Source organism: Microcebus murinus, chromosome 3, assembly GCF_040939455.1.
Source record: "Microcebus murinus isolate Inina chromosome 3, M.murinus_Inina_mat1.0, whole genome shotgun sequence".
NCBI lineage: Eukaryota > Metazoa > Chordata > Mammalia > Primates > Cheirogaleidae > Microcebus > Microcebus murinus.
The window spans coordinates 20,153,234-20,173,608 of NC_134106.1; the positions used below are offsets into that span (position 1 = coordinate 20,153,234).

The 20,375-nt window shown below is 55.8% G+C and overlaps 1 protein-coding gene across 5 annotated transcripts in view; it reads right to left on the bottom strand.

Annotated features, from left to right (window-relative positions):
- The window catches only part of DNMT3A (DNA methyltransferase 3 alpha), a 102,636-nt gene that overhangs the window by 48,837 nt on the left and 33,424 nt on the right, over window positions 1-20,375 (bottom strand). For 4 of the 5 annotated variants that reach the window (XM_012788128.3, XM_012788126.3, XM_012788129.3 and 1 more), the window contains exon 3: window positions 13,632-13,736. In XM_012788128.3, the coding sequence (XP_012643582.1) occupies window positions 13,632-13,736 (105 nt within the window). Of the gene's footprint in view, window positions 1-2,250; window positions 2,593-13,631; window positions 13,737-20,375 lie in introns of those variants that run through there. The other variant, XM_012788131.3, reaches the window with a different exon arrangement.

Genomic DNA, 20,375 nt, shown 5'->3' on the forward strand with positions numbered 1-20,375 from the left:
CGGGGTCCCACACTGCCCCCTCACAAGGGAACGTACTTGTTTTCCCCTCAAGTCAGAGAACTGAACTTGCTAAGGTTCCAGGCAATAACAATCAAATCAAGAGTACTCCTGGCTGTTGTGTGTGTCCCTGAACGGTGGGCAACGCTCTTCTCACCTATGACCCCTGTAGAGTTTCTCAGTCTCTCTGGGAAGCAGGAGAGGAATCTGGGGCTCTCTGAGAATTCTGTGATTTGCTTAAGGTCACACATGTTTTAAGGACAGAGCAGGAGAGCGGGGTACCCCCTGCGCTCTGCTGTGTGTACATACTCGGTCCTTAGCCATTTGGAAGGAAGCGGGCCAGGACACCTCAGGAAGGACAGAGGTGTCCAGCTTGGGGCAGGAAGGGTCCCTGTGCTCAGTACTCTGCCATGCCCAGGGCCACCAGGCTGCCCGGTGGCTCTGTTTGCAAAATAATGCCTGCCCCCCAGAAGGGCAGGGTAACATCTGCTCAGTAGGACACTTTTCTCAGAGAGCACCTTGGTTTCCCCACCTTAGAGGATTAGGCTAAACCAATGGAGGTTTTGTCTTTTTTAAGTCTTTATTTTTTCTATTTATAAAAATTCAAACCACACAAAAATGACTAGAGTTAAAAAGTTAAAGCTCCTATTTCCTTTTTTTTTTTTTGAGACAGAGTCTCACTCTGTTGCCCAGGCTAGAGTGAGTGCCATGGTGTCAGCCTAGCTCACAGCAACCTCAAACTCCTGGGCTCAAGCAATCCTCCTGCCTCAGCCTTCCAAGTAGCTGGGTCTACAGGCACGTGCCAAAACACCCAGCTAATGTTTTCTATTTTTAGTAGAGATGGGGTCTCGCTCTTGCTCAGGCTGGTCCTGAACGCCAGAGCTCAAGCTATCCTCCTCCCTCGGCCTCCCAGAGTGCTAGGATTACAGGCGTCAGCCACCTCGCCAGCCCTAAAGCTCCTATTCCAACTCCTTACCCCCAAAATCACTTCCCCAAGGTAAACCATTATTAACAGTTTGGTGAGTATCCTTTCCAGACTTTTCTCTATGCATCTACAATCATGTGTAAGTTACATGTTTATACATATGTATTCTTACACACATTCGGATCCAGAAATGTTTTTTTCAAAAGGGTAACATACTAGTCATAATGTTCTGCAACTTGCTTTTTCACTTAACAAGCATAGTGGGCACCTCTCCATCCCAGTGCATATGGATCTGAATGCTCCAAAATTTATGCAAACAGCTCCCTGCCGGTGGGCCCTCAGGCTGGTTTACTTTTTGCTACAGTGAACATCCTTGCACTTACAGCTCTCTGTACACCTGCGTGTTTCCATAAGATAGAGTTTCACACGTGGACTGGCCAGGCGAAAGGTGCCCTGGCCATCTAAGTGCGCAGAGACACTACCACAGCCCCCTGAGAAAGGTGGGCCACTCGAGTGCACAGCCCGGGAACACTCCGCGTACCCAGCCCTTGCCCTGCACGGCCCGGTTTCTAAGGCTGCTTCTGCTCTAAGGGTCTAGGACTTGAACTCTGAGTCCACTGCTATCTGGTGAGGAAGCCCAGAGGTGGCAAATAGGGACAAGGGCCTTGGAGAAAAACAGGACCAAACCCGAGTCCTCCCAGGTAGGCTTCCCTCCCTGGACGTGGCTCCCAGGCTCACGGAGCAGCCTGAGAGGAAGCAGAAGGCGCTGTGGAGGCCTTGCCAAGCTGCTTTCCCGGGCTGTGCGGGGCGCCTGGGCGGGCCAGCTTCCAGCAGAGCCTCCCGTGGAAGCGGCACATGTGCGCTCCTCAGAGCTGGGGGCGGGGAGGCCCCGACAGGAGGAAGAGGAGGCGTCTGGTGGAAGTGAGAAGTCCTCCGCTGGACTCCGGGGCCTGGGCCTATGCCAGCAGAGCCAGGAAGGCCCAACACAGGAAGGAAAGTGAAACAAGCAGACCCCTGTCCACCCCCCAGCTTCCACTCCCTGTGTCGGGACCGTCCCCAGGGCTCGGAATGTTCTCTCCCACATCAGTGCTTAAGCAAACAGGGCACCTCCGGCCTAGAATGATCCTCTCTGGTGTAAGACCTGTCACTTTCCAAGCCTCCGTCATGTGCCCAGGCAGGCCGGAGAGTGGAGTGCATCTCTGCCCAGACAGCTGTGGTCCAGCTGTGGTGGGCACCACGGAGCCCCGAACATGGCGCTGCCAGGGAGGTGGGTGTGGGGTCCCATCTGGCCAAGTCGGCCTGAGTGTAGGTCAGAGCCAGTCTCTTACCAGGGTGGTGTCTTTCTTTCCTCCTGCCATTCGCTGCCCCACAGACACCTCAGGTTGGGGCAGGCTCTGAGCCCCGCAAAGCTGCTCAAGGCAACTCCACTATCACTTCCTGCCCGGGCCACCCGGCCTCCTCTCACTCTGGGACGCACTTCCTGTTGACTGCCAGCCAGCTCCATGGCACAGAGACCCAGGACTGCCAGCTCTGAGACCAGCACAGCCCCAGGGGCCAGACAACCCAGTCACTCACGCGCATGGAGTAAGCGCCTGCCCCGGCCCTGCCCCAAGGACCCCGGTCTGCAGCAGCATCAGACACCCCTTCTTCCAGAGGTGCCTAGAGGCGGGAGGGGGCCAGGCACACTGTGCAGAGGAGGAGCCCCACAGCTGCAGCCCCAGGGTTAGCTCAGCGGCTGAAATCCCCACAGACCCCATCCGACAGTCCACACCCTCCTCCCTTCCCAGCCAACCCAGCTCCCACGGCCTGCCCTCTCTGGGTCTGGGTGAGCCCAGTCAGCCACAGCTCTGGGATTGAGGGGCTGCCGACTTCTGACCTTGTCAACCCTCGATCCATCGCACCCATCCAGAACCCCTGGGCTAAGTGTGGCCCTTCAATGGGGTTCTCTGGGGCCCAGGAGAACTGGGCCAGCAAATCCACCAAGAAGAAGGCACGAGGTCCACAGGCAAGTGGCCTGAAGCCACTCTCTAACCTCTGGGGAGGAGCCGGGTGCTCACTAAAAGGGGCATCTCAGGTAAGAAGGGCATGAACCACGGCCCGGACCCCGGCAGAGGATATCCCCGCCAGGCCTGGCCTTTAGACCCCCTGTGCCCTCCCGTCCGCCCCCTTCTCTCCTCTCCAGTCCACCGTCACCATTACCTGCCAACTGCTGGAGGGCAGGGACTTCGCTGGCTGCAGCTAGGCTGAGCATGGCGTGGGGCCTGACGGGCGCTCGGCAAACATTCCCGACTGACTCATTAATGGCAAAGACTAGGTTAAAAGTGAGACCCTGCTCACAGTCTTAGGAGGTCAGCTTTGCTGCCACATCGGAGGTGATTGTTAAACAATCCACTTTTGTCTGCTTTTATTTTGACAGTGGTTGGAAAGGAGACACAGTGCTCCCCTTCCCCCCACGATACTCATTTTTGCCCATTACCTGGGCAGCGTCTGGTGGCCATCTTAGAGGGCACCAACAGCGGCTGCAGCTGCAGGTGACAGCTTCAGAGTGGGAATAGCTGCAGCGAGCACTCTCACTTCTCCTCCCTTGGTGGGGGCTGGCAGGGGGGGCAGGCAGCTGCAGGGTTGTGAAGCCAGTACCATGCTGGATGTGAGTAAAGCCTGGGCCTATCCCACCATCTGCCTATGCCCACCGGCATGCCTCATTCTGAGTCTTCTCACCCTGCCTGCCACCTCAGGGGCCCCTCAGGGTTTGCTGCCCTTGGCCTTCCGTTGGGGTAAGACCCCCAACCCTGACTCCTGCTTCTCTGTTGCCCACCACCCTCCTCAGGCCTCTCCTGTGAGCAGCTCAACCCAAGCAGGCTAAGGAGGCCCTGTCAACAAGGGGAGACATTTGGTGACGTGTGTGGAGACGTTTTTGGTTGTCACATGGAGGGGGGCGCTGGCATCTAGCGGGTAGAGGCCAGGGAAGCTGCTAAACACCCTGCAAGACACAGAGAGCCCCCACAACAAAGAATCGTTCGAGCCAAAATGTTAACAGTGTCTGAAAAGCCCTGGGTTGAGGGTAGGGGCAATGATCAGGGACTGCTTTTACCTAAGGAACATCTGAGAAAAACTTTCGATCAATTGGGATAACATAGACATAACATAAAATGTACCATTTTAACCCTTTTTAGGTATATGTTAAGTACATTCACATTGTTGTACAACCATCACCACCATCTATCTCCAGAAATTTTCCATCATCCCAAGCAGGAACTCTGTCCGCACTCAACGCTCACTGCCCGCTCCGCGCCCCCAGCAGCCACTGTTCTATGTAACGCTTTGTCCTCCAAGGAGCAGTTTCAAGTCCGTGAGTGTCTCTCGCGCTCACACACGCCTGGGAGGGTCTGTGCTAGGCCTGGTCTTTGGGGCCTCAGCCTCACCCCCAGCTGCCAAAGGCCCCTCCGTGGTGGGCAGGTGCGGACAGCGGCCGCCTCGCCCTCAGGAGGGGTAAAGTCCACTGCAGGCAGGGCCCTCCCCAGCCCCCTGTGTTTACAAGGCTTTCTCACCCCACCTCCTTGCTCTCCTCCCAGGGAACCTAATTACTTGTTTACAGTGTGTCTCCCTCCCAGACTGCGAGCTCTCCAGCTCTCTAGCGCCAAGCACAGGACCCGATTGTCACAGGGATCCTGAGGTAGCTCCTGTAGTCCCCACTCTTCTGAGGAACAGGGCTGGAGGCTTGCGCGGCCACACCCACCTGGGGAAAAGCTTCCGGGAGGACAGGGCACAGGAGAGGCCCTGGAAGCTGACTCCCCTCGGGGCTGTCTCAGGAAAAGCCCAGGCTCCGGGTTCCGAAAAGGAAAAAGAGGCTTGGTAAGCCCAGGAAGGGTGGGGAAGAGGGTGCTGGTGATGCCCCTGGCAGCTCTGCCTGGAGGAAAAGCCAGAGGCAAAGCAAGGAGCCTCCTGCAGTGACCGGTCCAGACCAAAAGCAAGTCCCCAGCCCCTGACGCCACCGCCTGTGCTCAAAGTCTGGTCCAGACATCAGAATTCCTGACCTCTCCTTCACCCCAGGTGGGGCCAAGTCTGAAACTGTTAATAGGAGGAAGTGATTTTTTTTCTTTTTTTTTTTGAGACAGAGTCTTGCTTTGTTGCCCAGGCTAGAGTGAGTGCCGTGGCATCAGCCTAGCTCACAGCAACCTCAAAGTCCTGGGCTCAAGCAATTCTCCTGCCTCAGCCTCCCGAGTAGCTGGGACTACAGGCATGCGCCACCATGCCCGGCTAATTTTTTCTATATATATTAGTTGGCCAATTAATTTCTTTCTATTTATAGTAGAGACGGGGGTCTCACTCTTGCTCAGGCTGGTTTCGAACTCTTGACCTTGAGCAATCCGCCTGCCTCCCAGAGTGCTAGGACTACAGGTGTGAGCCACCTCGCCTGGCCAGGGGTAAGTGATTTTTAAGAGTTGCTTTATTTACACACAAAAAGTAAAAACCAGGTGTAGGAGAGGTGGGGTCTACACCAGGGGGTGGCGCTTTGACAGCCCATTCTCCAGGCTGCAGCCTGGGCAGATGCCCTCCTCCTTCCTCCCCTGCCTGGGGCTCCTGTTGCCTTTTCCTCAAGACCCCACCCCAACAGACATGGGGGTGGCCTAGTCTTAGTCACCACAGAGAGCTGGGCCTGCCATGGTGCCTTCAAGGCCTCCATGGGGCTCTGGGAACCCAGGCGTCTGGCAGCCATAGCGTTGTCGTCTTCTTTTTTTTTTTTAGATAGAGTCTCACTCTATTGCCCAGGATGGAGTGCAGTGGCATCATCATAGCTTACTGCAGCCTCAAACTCCTGGGCTCAAGTGATCCTCCTGCCTCAGCCTCCTGAGTAACTGGAACTATAGGCACATGCCACAACACCCAGCTAATTTTTCTACTTTTGTAGAAATGGGGTCTCGCTATGTTGCTCAGGCTGGTCTCAAACTCCTGGCCTCAAGTGATCCTCCCTCCTCGGCCTCTCAAAGTGCAAGGATTACAGGCGTGAGCCACTGTGCCTGGTCCTCGGCCCCTTGACATATAGTCACACGCACAGACACATGGGGGTATGCCCCAGCTGGCCACAGACCCTCACTGCCAGCCACAGGACAGAGATGCACAAGGATGCCAAGCAATGAAAACACAAACAGCCCAGCAAGTCCCGGCCACTCACACCGCCACTCCTGGTCCTTCCAGTTCCTCGGCTCCTGCAGGCCTGTCACCCTCTCCCAGCCTGGATTTTTCCAGGTTGACTCTAGCTCCAGGAACCAGATGCATGTCCAATAAACCGGGCAGCTCTAGCCCCGAGGCACTGGCACTGGGCCATGACTGCCCGCCCCTAGCCCTGCCGGCAGCCCCCATGCCTGGGCAGCCCCCTGCTCTCTCCCAAGAGAAGTCCCCAAATGGCCTCCTGCTCACCCTTCCTGGGGTGAATGGACTCAGGCTCCACCACTTTGGAACCAGGACCCTGATTCCTATGATTTCCTTCTTCCCAGTGGAGGCTGCTGGTGGGGTCAGCGACAGCAGAGCCAGAGGCCAAGAAGGGCCAGCTCTGAACACTCAGGCTAGCCTGGGCACCCCTCTGCGTCCCACCATTCCCCTCACCACTCCTGCCAGGAGCTGCCCCTCCACTTTCTCCCCGCAGGTCTTTCCACCTGCTTGTGTCCGAGGAGAGAGCTTTGGGCCCAGCAAAGCCTTAGCGAGCACTCAGCCCGTGGCCTTGCCAGGCCGTTGCAAGCTGTGGCAAATGGACGTGAGTGGCCGACCCACTGGGGGTTCTGTTTCCAGCAAGGACACCTGTCCACCTGGAAGAGGGCCTGGCTGTGCTCTTTGAAGTCAACCTCAAAGGATTTCAGAGTGAGCTGGAGGCTCCCTTTAAAAAGCCATTATGTACAGAAGATCCACGTATTTAACTCCATCTCTTTTGAAGTTCTTTCTGTTTTCAATCTCCACCATCCCTACGGTGACAGGTTTGGTAAGAAGGGAATCCACCATGGAAAATGCCTTCTTTTCTGTGCTTCGTTTGCCTTTCTGAAGTTTCTAATGGGTATCCTCTCCCAACCCCCACTCCCCTGGGCCGTGTTCCTCCAGCCCCACCCGACATGATTTCAGAGGCTTGATCACACCCCCTCCGAGCCCGAGCCCGAGTCTCTCCAGACTGCAGAGTCATAATCTCTTTAGTCTACCTGTCCTCACCTGGCAGCCCTGCCTCCCCTCGGTCAATCGAGCTGTTTGTCCCTGGAGCTCTGCCAGCTTGCTTATGTCTTTCTTGAGGTGGGAGAACCAAAACGTACAGAATTCTCTGGGTGGGGATGATGAAAGAAAACCCTCGGCAACAGCCCTCCTGGGACGCGTGTGCCAGCGCGTACCTGCAGCAGCAGGAGCGACGCAGGTGCAGCCCCGGCTCTAGAAAAGCTCACGTGGCCCCAGGAAGACCACGGAGGCTGAGACTACAGGAATGAAGGACTTGCTGGAGGTGGCCCCGGAATGTGGATGGATGAAAATAAACAGGGAAAGGCCCTGGCTCGTGAGCGCGGTGGCTCACGCCTGTAATCCTAGCACTCTAGGAGGCCGAAGTGGGTGGATCACTAAAGGTCAGGAGTTCGAAACCAGCCTGAGCAAGAGTGAGACCCCGCGTCTCCACTAAAAATAGAAAGAAATTAATTGGCCAACTAAAAATACATAGAAAAAATTAGCCAGGCATGGTGGTGCATGCCTGTAATCCCAGCTACTCAGGAGGCTGAGGCAGGAGGATCGCTTGAGCCCAGGAGTTTGAGGTTGCTGTGAGCTAGGCTGACGCCATGCCACTCTAATCCAGACAACACTCTGTCTCAAAAAAAAAAAAAAAAAGAAAAGAGAAGAAAAGAAAAGAAAAGAAAAGAAAAGAAAAGAAAAGAAACAGGGATGTTTTCCAAAAACAAAATGGAGATTCTGAGATTTCGATCCCCCTGTAGGACCAGCTACCTAACGTGGCTTCTGAAAGGGCCCCCGCCCAGCCTGCCCCCTTCCAGAATTCTCAGTCTCTGCCCCTGTCGTGTCACTGGGGCCTGCTGCATCTCTTTTCGTGCCTTCCTCTCCCTCACAGCCAATGGCCAACAGCACAGGCCCTGCCTATTTTGTCCTGCCATTGCCACCCACCGCAAGCCCTGGGATGTTTTCTGGCAACCCTTGCCCCCATCTCCCTGTATTTGCCTGTGCTCGTGGGTGCCAGAGTGAGTTTCCCAGACATGACTCCCAGCACTTCATGTCCTCTCCTCAGAACCTTCCAGATAACACTTTTCAGAGAAGATAAAGAATAAACCCCCTCAGGCTGTCTGCAAACTACCTTTCCAAGCAAGGTAGAAAACATTTGTAAATGAAACCCCAGTCCACTCAGCCAGGCCTCGGGGCCTCCCACAAAGCCATGCGTCCTTGGAGGGAGGGGGGCCTTTCACCTCTCCCTTCCCTTCCACGGCACCTGCCTTTAAGGCCCAGGCAGACCCCACTCCTCCAACGGCTTCCCCAGCATCCTCAGAAGTCTCAAGACACTTGAAGCCCAGACCCCTGACCAGCAGTGGGTGTCACTTTGCTCAGGCTGGGGGATGAGCAGCTGAATCTGCAGGAAACAGTTAGAAGTCTCTAACCTCATGAGCGATATGACTGTCCTCTTTCCCTAAACACGAGGAGATGCCGGGCAGCCGCGTGGAACGAGACAGGCTCTTGGGAAGGAAAGCTACCTAGGAGGGGCTAACTGGGGGCTGGAGCCCAGGAATGGGAGACGCTATTTCAAGAAGTTTGTGCATAAAAACAAGGGGACGCTGATTCACAGAGTCAAGGCTCCACGGGTTCGTGCACGAGCAGTTCTGATCTGGAAACAAGGAGGGGATTTGAGCTGTGTCCTAACTTGGAGAAGAATCAAAAGGTCATATTAGGCTGGAAACTTAGCCAATGCTGCAAACCCCTGACAGCTGCCTTAAACTGTGCCCAGCTGATTTAAGCTGCAGCAGAACGGTCCCCCGACTTCCCAGTTTACACCCCAAGTCTTAGCTCTGCAGTGAGGCAGCTGCCCTTTTGAACTCACTCCTGCGTTGCATTGGAGGGTCAGACACGGCGCAAGGAACGCTAGTTTCGGCTCAGCTGAGCTCAGTGCCAGCTCCCGGCCCCCTCCTCCCTCCCTTTCTGGGTTATTCTTAGCAAGAGGTGACCTCAGAGTGCTCCCTCTGAGCAAAAATAACACGGGAGGAAGTTGGTGGGTATAAATCTTCAATGAGTAAATACATATAGCTAGTAAACAGGGGATGGACCCACGGGGCCCATCGCCCCCCAGGGTCTGGTGGGCAAGGGCAGAAACCGTCCCTCCAGTGCCCTGACTGGAACCACCCACGAAGGACAAAGGCCTTTGCAAGACTGTCAGGGATTGTGACCAGGCAGGAACCAGCCTCAGACACCCTCACTTGTCACCCTGCAACGTCCTCAGGAGCTGCCCTTCCTCTCGGCCCCGACACACACACCCACACCCACACACATGAGGCTCAGCCCCATGCTGGCCCCCACCTCCCTGTCACGGCCCTGACCAGCCCGCAGGCCCTGGCCCAGGTGCCAGCCCCCTTCCTAAGCCCCGCCCAGCCCCGCAGCTGCTTCCTGTTTCCTGTTGCTGCTCAGATGGCAGCATCCTGACTCGCTGGGCAGTGCCGCCGACCAGCCAGGCCGCGGCGGGCGCTGAGCAGGCCCACCCCGCAGTCCTCAGGCCGCCGCAGCCTCCGCACTGACACACGGCTCCCTGGCATTTGGGCAGCCGCACTCCTCGGTTGTATTTTCCTTGTATGGTTCTTGGACCAGTTCTACACGCTTTTTCAGACAGCCCTGCATCCACACATGAACTTAAAAAGAGCCTCTGCATAGGTGCCGAGGAGCCAGACCCCATGGCTGCAGCGGTGAGGAGGAAAGAGCAACACGGGCGGGCTTTGCAGTTGGGAGGTGTGGCGTTCACCCCTGTGATCATTCTCTCTGAACCTCAGTCTCTTCTTCGGAACGTGGGGATGATGCCGACAGTGGTCCCCCCTTCGCTCGCACAGGTGTGTTGTCAGCATCAAATAAGGTGATCGCTGTAAAAGGTCGTTGTAGGCAAAACAGCGCTGTGCAGCTGTGAGCCTCCATTCGCGGTCTCTGTCCTCAGTGAGGTGGGCAGACAAATGCAGAGACTATGCAAGATGGCACCAAGATGAGCTCTCTCAACCTGCTTTTCAAACTATTTGGGGTGAAAGGTCAGGTTTTGGATTTTTAAATTTTCAACCTTCCAAGAAATGATACGTTTGTAAAATACAAAACCACACCCGTGGATGTGGCGGCAATATTCCATTGACACAAAAGCTTCTGAAAATACTAGGGTTCCATATGGACAGGGACAGTCAGTGCTTCTCAAGGCGGGGGCTGCAGACCACTGCTGCCCAAGCCGGTGATCAGGGGACCTGTAACTTGCCTTTGATATCTCAGTTCATTTTTATTAGTTTTACGAACAGTTCAAGAAGGGAGAGGCCAGCATGGGTCACAGTGGGTGATCTGGGCTTCCTTTCCAAGCCAGGCTCTGATGGGCTGTGGCCCTGGGCAGGTAGGGAGAAAGGACGGCTGTGGACCAAGCAAGGGGCAGCAGGGAAATGGCTGGCGTGTTCAGGGGGCAGCGAGAAGACAAGGTTTCTACGGCCCAAGGGGCAGTGTCATGAGGCCCGAGTGGAAGGAGAGGTCGGATGGTGAGGAGCTGGAATGCACATGGACATTCCAGATCACATCCCCTAAGAAATGGAGTCCCCGGAGATTCCTGGAGAGAGACATGCTGGGCACTGCACTGACTGTGATTTGTGTGGCCTCTTCTCTGCAGCACAGGCGAATGAAACATGAGTCTTCATCTGCATGGCTTCCCCACGCGACGGGAGTTCAGTAGGTGCAAAGCGTTTGCTATCGAGGGGCGAGCACTGGCCTGGGCACGCTGGAGCAGGAGGCAGCTGGTAGGGTGAGGGCACAGCCAAGAGGCCAAAGGTGCCCAGGGACAGACAGGCCTGGGGGGCGAAAGGAGAGAGCCCAGGGTTTCTTGGGCTGGGGCTAGTGAGGACACTCCTCAATGTGCCTTGACTGTCCCTGTCGGGTCCTGGCTGTGCAACATTGGCCCAGAGGAAGCCCCTAGCCTGCAGCCAGGGTTTCTTCTCTCACTTCCCAGTGTCCCTCCACCCCCAGTCACACCTGTCAGGACCTAAGCCAAGCTCCCTCCCCTCAGCAGGCTTAGCCAGATGGCACACTCAGCTGCTTTAAAGCTCCCTGGGTGATCCACTCCCAGGGCCACAGCTGCAACTGGTCCCCGAGGAGCTCTCCCTGCTGCGGAGCTCTCCCTGCTGCGTTCCTGCTGTTGAGGGGAGGCCGGGACCAGGACCTGCCCCCCCCCCAAGTGCTGAGGCCTTTAGCCAGAACCCTCCACTGACCCCTGGCTGCAGCAGGAAGAGCTGTGCTGGCTGCTCTTTGGGGTGGGGATTTCTCTGTCCCTGCAATGTGCCAGGTCTCCCTTTCCCAACAGTGGTCTCCCAATCAGCTTTGCCTTCCTCCGCTCCCTCCTGCCCTCGGGCCTCTCCAGAGAGCCCAGGTAGCTGCAGGGGGAACCTGGGACTCAGGCTGGACCATATCCAGATCACGACTGGTGGGATGTGCACCGCCACCCACCAGGGCTGCTGAGAAGTCGAGGCTGGGTCCCCGCCCCTAAGGCCTGCACCCACCAGTGGACACTGGCCCCTGCAGTGGAGCAGGGTGATTACACTGCCATCCCTGCACCTCTGGACTCCACTTTGCTGTTTGCAACGCACTCCGGGAGGTGCACAGGACAGGTTTTACTGGCAGCCATATGTTACCAGTGAGGAAGCAGCTCAGAGAGGTTAAGTAACTTGCTCAAGGTCACACAGCTGGAAAGCATTAAATCCAGGTGCTGCTGCTTCTGCCAAACTGCGGTTACCGTGGCCTCCTGAAGAGCAAAGGATTGGCCCAGCAGGGGCAGGCCCAGCCTGTGCTGCGGCTTGCTGGTACCTGAACCGGAAGCATCCCTGTCACCTCCATCGTTAAGACTGGGAACCCAAGTTCCAAGCGACTTAAGATCACACAGGTAGTCAGTGCTAGAGTGAGATTAGAACCCACGTCTTTGGGTTCCAAAGACACTGTTTTTCCTTCTACACTGGAGCCTGCTCGAGGCCAGCGATGTATGACCCACAGTGACCCATAGCCCCTTCTCCACGAGCTCAGCCATGCCCCTCCCCCCTCTGATTGTCCTCTGATGTCCCCACCCTCTGACCCCTGCTTCACCTGCCTCTTAGTGATATGCCTTCCCTCCAGATCCGGAGACTCACAAAGGTGAGTCTAAGGGTTGCTGGGTCTCTGTTTGCTACAGGTGGTGGCTCTTGTCCCCAGCAACTGGATCAGGAGCAGGAGGAATTTGCTCTGATCACGGCTGCCAAGCCCCAGGAGAGCAGCAGGGCACTCCTGCAGATGTAGGACTACAGTGCACTCTGACTCCAGCCTGCAGCCCCCAGCCTTCTCCCTCAGGTGCCCTTATGGGAGAAGAAGGTGCAGGGGACCTGGGAATCTGCAGGTGCAACCTCCAGAGCTGCCACATGCAGGAAATTCCTTTGAAGTCCTGTTTTATCTTTCAATGTCATGTGAATTTTTCATTCCAGGCCATAAAATATCCACATTTGCTTTAATATTAAAATGTTTAAAATTACCAGTTAAATTACTCCACGTAGGCCCCGCCCCTCCAAATCTTCAAGCAGAAGTGGCAGTGATGCACCTTGGTACCCAGCAGGCTCTCAACCTCCCGCCTCTTAGAACCTTCCCTCCCCCACCCTTTCGCTTTGGTCCCCTTCACCCCAACTCTCCACCCCAAGGGAGGAAATCCTGGGCCCCTGCCCTACTGAGAGCATTTCCTTGAAGGGCTGAGTTACAAATCCCGAGTCCCTGGCTGCGCTCACCTTCTTGCTCCAAGTTTACCATTCTCAGCTGGAAGGGGCTAAAAGAAAGGAGCCAGCTATCCTTGGTGGTGGGAAGTGATTATTGCTTCACCGCTGAGTTTAAGGTGCAAAGGAGACAGACTCCCGCAGCCACGGCCTTGCCTCCCAGAGTTCCTCATCACCTCCCGGCGCTGGCTCCCAGGAGCCTGGGGCTTGCAGGCTGGTCCTGCCGCCTACACCCTGCAGAACTGCAACAGCGCCCTGGCTCCCTCCCAAAGGGCCCAGCCAGGCTGCATCTCTTCCCTGCTGTCTGATTAGACTCCCAGGCCTCAGTTCCCTTCCTCTAGGCTCTTCAGGTGGGGGCTGAGGCCCAGGTTGGGTGTATGGCCAGGGAGGGAGCAGCCCACCTAGCCAGGGCAGAGAGACCTCAAGCCGGCCTGGGGATTCTGGAAGTCTCTCTTGCTGCCCTTCCAGAGGGAGGCCAGGGTCAGAGGCTTGGTTCAAGTCTCAGCTCCCAGACCCACCAGACAAGTCACCTGGCCTCTTGGGGCCCCCAGTTCCCAATGGAGAAAGCAGGGAAATGTGAGGGTGGTCGTGGGGCTTAAAGCGTGGGGAATAGGAACGAGCTCTGCGGTGGGAGGGACACGCCCCATCGCCCGGTCTTAATGTTCCCCAGCTCCCCGAAGGACACACATCTCCGCCGTCCAGAGCAAGGCATGCGTGTGCATGTGGGGGTTGGCCAGGACACTCACCGGGGGGTGCTTGCGCTTCCGCCCAGGCCTGCCCACCTTCCGAGCCGTGGTGCTGGGCTCCTGGCGCTCCTCCTTGCCACGAGGCTCCTCCTGCTCCTCTCCGTCCTGCGGGCACAGACACAGCCTGTGAGGCCAGAGGCCGACCCACGAGGCAAATTGTTCCAGGCATGTTCTGGGCTGGCCTTGGCCTCCCTTCTGGCCCCAGCCTCCTCCCATCCCACCCCCACAAGCCACACTCCAGGGCTGCGCCCCACCATCGCTTCAGGGTGCTGCCCTGCCGTCCTGCCTGGTGAAGCTCCGGCTCCTCTTTGCATACATCCTTGGGGGGACTTCGGGGGAGATCCCACTGTCCTAGCAGAAGGTATTTCTCCCTCCCAGTGACATCTTCCGGACCACAGACTCATAACACAAGCTCTGATAAAGGATTTGAGTTAGAAGTTTATATGAAACACATTTTTATACACAAGCACAAAAATCAGTGATCTATTTAATGAATCACCTTTATTGCAAATAAAATTGAGTGAAAATATTAAAATTAGCAATGTCCACTTGAAGTGAGGACAACAGTAGAAATTGGAGGACTTTCACAGCTGCTGTGACTGTCCCTGTCCTGAAGCCTTTGCCCTGTGGCGCTGGCACTGCAGGTGCCTGTCACCCCCAGGAGCATCTCAGGGACCACGCCTTGCCTCCCTTTGCTCCTCCCATCCACCGAGTTCTGGAGAAGTACATTTCACTGCCAGCCTCTCACACAGCTGCCTCGCGGGGCCGGGCCCTGCGATGCTTGTCTCCTGGGGCACAGAGACATAAACCTAGAAAGTCCTGCCTTAAGTACTCCAGCCTGGCCACAAACCACCCACAAGTCCCTTCTGACTCAGCCGGGCTCCAGCATGACTAATCACCAGCAGAAATGACTCTGGGGAGGGAGAAAGGGACCCTGACCCAGCAGAAGGACAGCAGGCTGCTCGTCACACCCTGCATGATGTCAGGAGCTGAAGATGGCTCCACAGCCCTCCCCAGAAAGGGCACCAACCCAGAGTGAGGCTGGGATCGTGGATGGAGCAGAAGAGGGGGCACGGGTCCCTTCCAGATTTGATTGAGATGGCCAAGTCCTGCTCAACTTTCATTTTCTGTGATTGTAAAATACCTTGTGGTTTGCCACATTAATTTTCAGGGGATGGTGGGACATGCAAATGGAAACCTACTGCGACCAGCTGTAGACATGAGGTCAACAGGAAGGGCATCCGTGGCCCCTCCGTCCATCCATCCATTTGAGGCAGGTCTGCGGGGCAGACCATCAGAGCTCGAGTTCTGGAGGCCTCAAAGAGATGCGCACGGGGGTGGACAGAGGCACCAGGCCTCAGCACCACGTGGTGGCCACGGTCAAGCTGGGGAGGGCAAAGCTCATGCAGGAGATGGAGAGACACCAGTCAGAGGCGCGGGAGGGGACGCCAGTGTACAGTGGGAGCAAGGAAGTTAGAGCTGCTGGCCCAAAAGAGGAAAGTCGTCCCGCATGCAGACACCCAGGACAAAGAGTTGGCTATGGATCGTAACGGCTGACCTCTGAGAGCACTCACTGAGCTGTGGAGAGCTGTGCAGAGCTGGGGAAGGGCCAAAGAGGACAATTTGAGGAGCATGGCCACGGAAGGATCTGGAAAGGAAGCCCGGGGACAGGGGAGCTCTGTGCCGTCCGTAGAGGAAGAGGCTGGCGCTGGGACCAGAGATCCTGGAGGGGCTCTTTGCAGGGAAGCATGGTTGGGGGGGCAGCCAACTGGTGGGAACCTCCCCGAGGGCTCAGGGTGCCCAAGGGCACAGGTCCCGTAGGAGGCCAGGCCTGCTGGTTCTGGGCCGTCTTCTGAGGACCCCACAGATGCCCCCATGGGAGAAAGGATCACTTGATCACACAGAGAGGAAATAATACCAATGCAGCTTAATATTTGTGAAGGTTTTGATTGGATCTATACACTGTTGTGAATTTCAGGCTGAGATGGTGTTTTTGGTCTGATTCCACCACTGCCAAGCAGGCACCATCCTGATCAGCATTTATAAAACCATCCAGGTCTGTGTGAGGTCACAGAAAGAGCAAAGTACCTACGAGCCCAGTGTGTCCATTACGCAGGCTCTTTGGGCCTCAGTTTCCTCATCTGTAAAACAGGTATGAAGCTGTCCATTCTGCCTGCTTCTCAGGTTTTTGAGAGGAAAGGTGAACAAATGGTGTATTTCTTTGTCTACATCGTTCACTGCTGAATCTCCGGAGCCTAGAACAGATTCTGGAAAACCTCCTACCCTCCAGAAATTCTGGGATCTGAACTATTTCTTTAACAAGTTGCATTTATTACAGGGATTTGTTTGGTTTTCTAACTTTTGTTCTGAACTAACCAGAGATGTGAAAGCCAAACAGAGCCTCTGATTAGCCAAAAGGAGCCACAGTTACCACACGTGACATTTCAGGATGGGCACTGGCTCCCAGCAGGCACGTGGAGAAAGCCCCTGGGGGCCTAACAGGCCCCTCTGCCACGTGCAGACTTGCAGCAATTCCTCACCTACGCCACGTGTGCTGGGTCTGGCTGCCATAGGTGATCAGCACGTGTTTCTTCCCTGTTGGATTCAATTCGTGCTACCCAGCCCAGGAGGAAGGGGTAGCCCCAGAAGCCAGGCCACGCCCCCAGGTCTGATGGGTCCAGAGAGTGTGGGGAGCGCCAGGCAGGGAGCCGCGTGCATGAGGAGCCTGCGCTGGGCCTGGGCAAAGTGCTCTATGGCTCGTCCAACATCTCGACCTCACGCACTCCTGGCTTGTGCCTGGGGACACCAAGACCCCAGGTGAGCCCAGATCAGGGTTCATACCCAGGTCTGAACGACTCCTGGCCCTTGCCCTTTCCATCCGGGCCCCGAAGCACAGCTCAGTGCAGAGCATGTTATCTTCCACCAACCTCTCATTCTTCTGTAATGGAGCGACAAGTGGCAGGGCAGCAGAAGCGATGCTTTCTGCTCCGGCCTGCCTGGGGTTCACTCCGCCGAGGCAGGGGGCTAATGCACCGAGAAGGGTGAGCAGATGGCTCGGGCCGTGCCCCTCAACGGCTCCATGGAGGCGTATCGAGTGGCTCATTCTCGCATCTGTCACGGGGTCTGTTTTAGTCAATGTCTTTGCTGATGGGCTGAGCAAAGGAATTTAAAATATGCTTATCAAATCTGCAAGTAGCACTGCATTAGGAGGCGTTGCTAATACCCTGAAAGAGAAGAATCTGATCCACAGTGACTTGGAGCAGCTGGGAAACAGTAACACGTTTAGCAGGAACAGATTTGAGCCCAGGTTGGTTTCCTCATCTGTCAATGAAGGGGACTGAATTAGTCCATCCTTCCAGCGGGGGAGGGGAGGAGCAGAAACTCTAGATCGGTGGGCTCATGGGCTCATGAGAGGGCAGAGCTGGCTTGGGGGTTCTGCTCTGATCTTTACTTACTAGTACCTTCAAGCTATTTAACCTGAGTCTTGCTTTTCCTCATCTAAAAAATGGGGACAATATCTACTTCACAGCGGTAGTGCAAGTATTAAATGAGGTAATATAGTGAAAGCTGACACATGATAGTCTCTCGAGAATTGCTAACTTCCTCCCGGCTCCACACATCCTGATTAGAACATTTCACCAAAGTGCATCCCTCCCACCCCACCCCTCCGCATCCTCCCCTCCCGCCTCCCTGCAAATCCCTGCTCACAGCCCTCCATGTGCAGCTATCACTCACTGCCCAACATCTGGTGGGCGCTGCTGCAGCAAGATACGCAGGAACGCTGGGGCTCCGTGCTCTTTCCGAAATGCAAAGCTGATTATGTCATTCTGCAGAGCTTAAACCCTTGCTGAGGGGGTTCCCAGGGGCCTGCAGGATCAAGCCAAGCTCCTTAGCCCCTGTGCAGGAGGGTCCCCAGGATCTGGCTGGATTGCCTTGGCCTCCTCTCCACATTGGGGTCCCAAGAGACTGCAGCATGTGCAAAAGCAGACTGCATCCCTCCTCAGCACCTCTGCGCAGACCACTTTCTGCCCAGACCACCTTCCCCTCAGGTTTGCCAGCAAACTTCACTCACTTTTCCAGCCCTGGATCCCCTTGCCCTGAGCCCCCTCCTCGCCTCCCCTACCTAGACTGAGCTGAAAGACCCTTCCTCTCCCAGAGCACCACGAATGTTGGCTCCTTGAGGGAGGTGCCTGTGTCTGGCTGATGGTGACATCCACAGTGTCTAGACTGATGCACTAGTGCAAGGCAGGCACACAAAATACCCGATGAGTGACTGGCACAGGGTGCATGCTAAATAAATAACTGACTCCACACACACAGCACAGGCACACGTACAAATACACAAACCCGCACGAAGATGACCGTGTGTGAAGCTCCAGTGCCACTTGGGCCTTTATGACTCCAGAATCAGGAAACAAGATGACTAAAATGTACTTTCTAGACTTAAACATAATTGTCACTTTATATTTATGTCACTCTTTGCAGCTTTCAAAGCACTTTCACATTTCGTGGCCTGTTAGATTAGGTGGTTCCCATCAGCCTCTCCGTAAACTTCTGAGGCTATGATTTGACCTACATTTCAACACCGCTCACTGGATGGATTATTTTAAGCCACATACAACGTCTCATTCTGATGCGCTGGGCTATGACGATAATAATCTCTCACATTCGTACCGTATGTAGTAATTAACAAGCATTTCCACATATGTTATTTCATTTTATTCTTACACTTTACAGACAGCAGAGCTGGTATCATTTTTTTCCATTACACAGGTGGGAAACCTGAAGCTCAGAGAAGTTATCTGTCTGCAAAGGTCAGAGAGCCAGGAGGGGAGGCCTCCAGAACCAAAACTCAAACCTTCTGGTCCCCAGCACACGGTTCTTTCCACTCCAGCAAGCCACTATCCCCTGCCATGCCATGTTTGAGACACACAGCGACAACATAAGGACGTGGGCAATCCAAGATAAAGGCTCACACTGGCACTCACATGCACACACTTGGCGGGCTATGCCTGGACACAGGACCCCTCCCCCCAAGACATAGATGTTCCACGAGGCCCTTGCCCGGAGCTGGCCTGCCTGATACACGTGCTCCCCTCAGCACTTGGACCGGATGCTACTGACCCAGCATCCGCTGAGCAGATGTCTCAAGTTGGTGCTTGAGTTGAGGGGATGGACTTGCCGGATCTAGCCAGCCACTTGCCCAGGCCCCCTGGGACAAGAAGCATGTACAGCCTTTGCCAGCTGGCTGGCTGGCCTCCCGGGGACTGTGGTCGTGGAATTCAGTGAAATCAATTGGCTTCTGCAACAGGCAGAGCCCTGTCCCGGCGCCTGAGCACCAGACTCTGCAGAGCTACAGCCACCTTCGCACGCCCCCCACATCGCATGTACACATGCACGCACGCTCCCCACGCTGCATGTACACATGCACGCATGCTCCTCACGCCACATGTACACATGCACACGCCTCCCATGTCGCATGTACACATGCACGCATGCTCCCCACACATGTGCACATGCATATGCCCCCACGTCGCATGTGCACATGCACACACGCTTACTCACACATGTACACATGCACGCACGTTCACTCACACCGCATGTACACACATGCATGCCCCTCACGCCGCATGTACACACACACACGCCCCTCATGCCGCATGTACACACACATGCACACTTACACCACATGTACACACACATGCACGGCCCCCCATGCCACATGTACACATGCATGCACGCCCCCCACACTGCACGCACACATGCACGCATGCTCACTCACACCACATGTACACACGCAAGCACGCTACCCACGCCCCATGTACACACGCACACATACTCAAACCGCATGTACACATGCACGCACGGCCCCCCCACTGCATGTACACACGCACGCATGTTCCCCACACCCCATGTACACATGCATGCATGCCCCCACACTGCAAGTACACATGCATGCACGCTCACTCACATGCACAGACGTGCCTGGCTGACCTTGCCGAGAATGCTCGAGAGGTGAGGGGCAGAGGCTGAGGGCAGTGTGAGCAATCAGGCAGTGGTGCCGGGAATCAAAACAGATGCCCACGTGTCCAGAGCCCTCCAAACCCTCTCCTTGTTCCGATCTCAGACACCGCCCCGAGCTCATCAGCCCTTGATTTCAGTTATTCAACACTATCCAACAAATACTCACTGGCTGCCTAGCTGTCTTCATATAAGATTCCTGATGAAAGGCAAAGCCATGTCTCAGTGGCCCCTCCGGGTCCCCATATCCCCTGGGTGCCTGCACACAGCAGGGCTCCAGAAATGCTAAACGGCTGGCAACGGTGGTGCCTCGGGCCCCCAGGCCCCTCCCCACAGCCTGTCCGCTGGCCGGGCCTCGCTGTCTTCCAGAGGTGACGGTGGGCAGCACCCACACCCATGAAGGGCACAGCACGCCTCAGCGTGCTCACCTCGGTAGTCTCGGTGCTGCCACAAGGCCAGCACGGGGTGTGCTCAGAACACCTATTGAGCACCTACTGTGTACTAGAGACAAAGATAAGCTAATAGGGAACTCAGGTCAGAGGGAGAGACAACAGGTAAGCAAGTGAGTACCTGGTGCCACGTTGAGCCCAGAGCGGCGAGAACGCCGCTGCTCTGCCTGTGGCCACCTCCACGGGCACCAAGCCCACTCACATCCACCCTCCCGGCTCGGACAGCCCTCACTTTACAGAGGGAAAGATGCACATCAAACTACTTTGTGGCTGT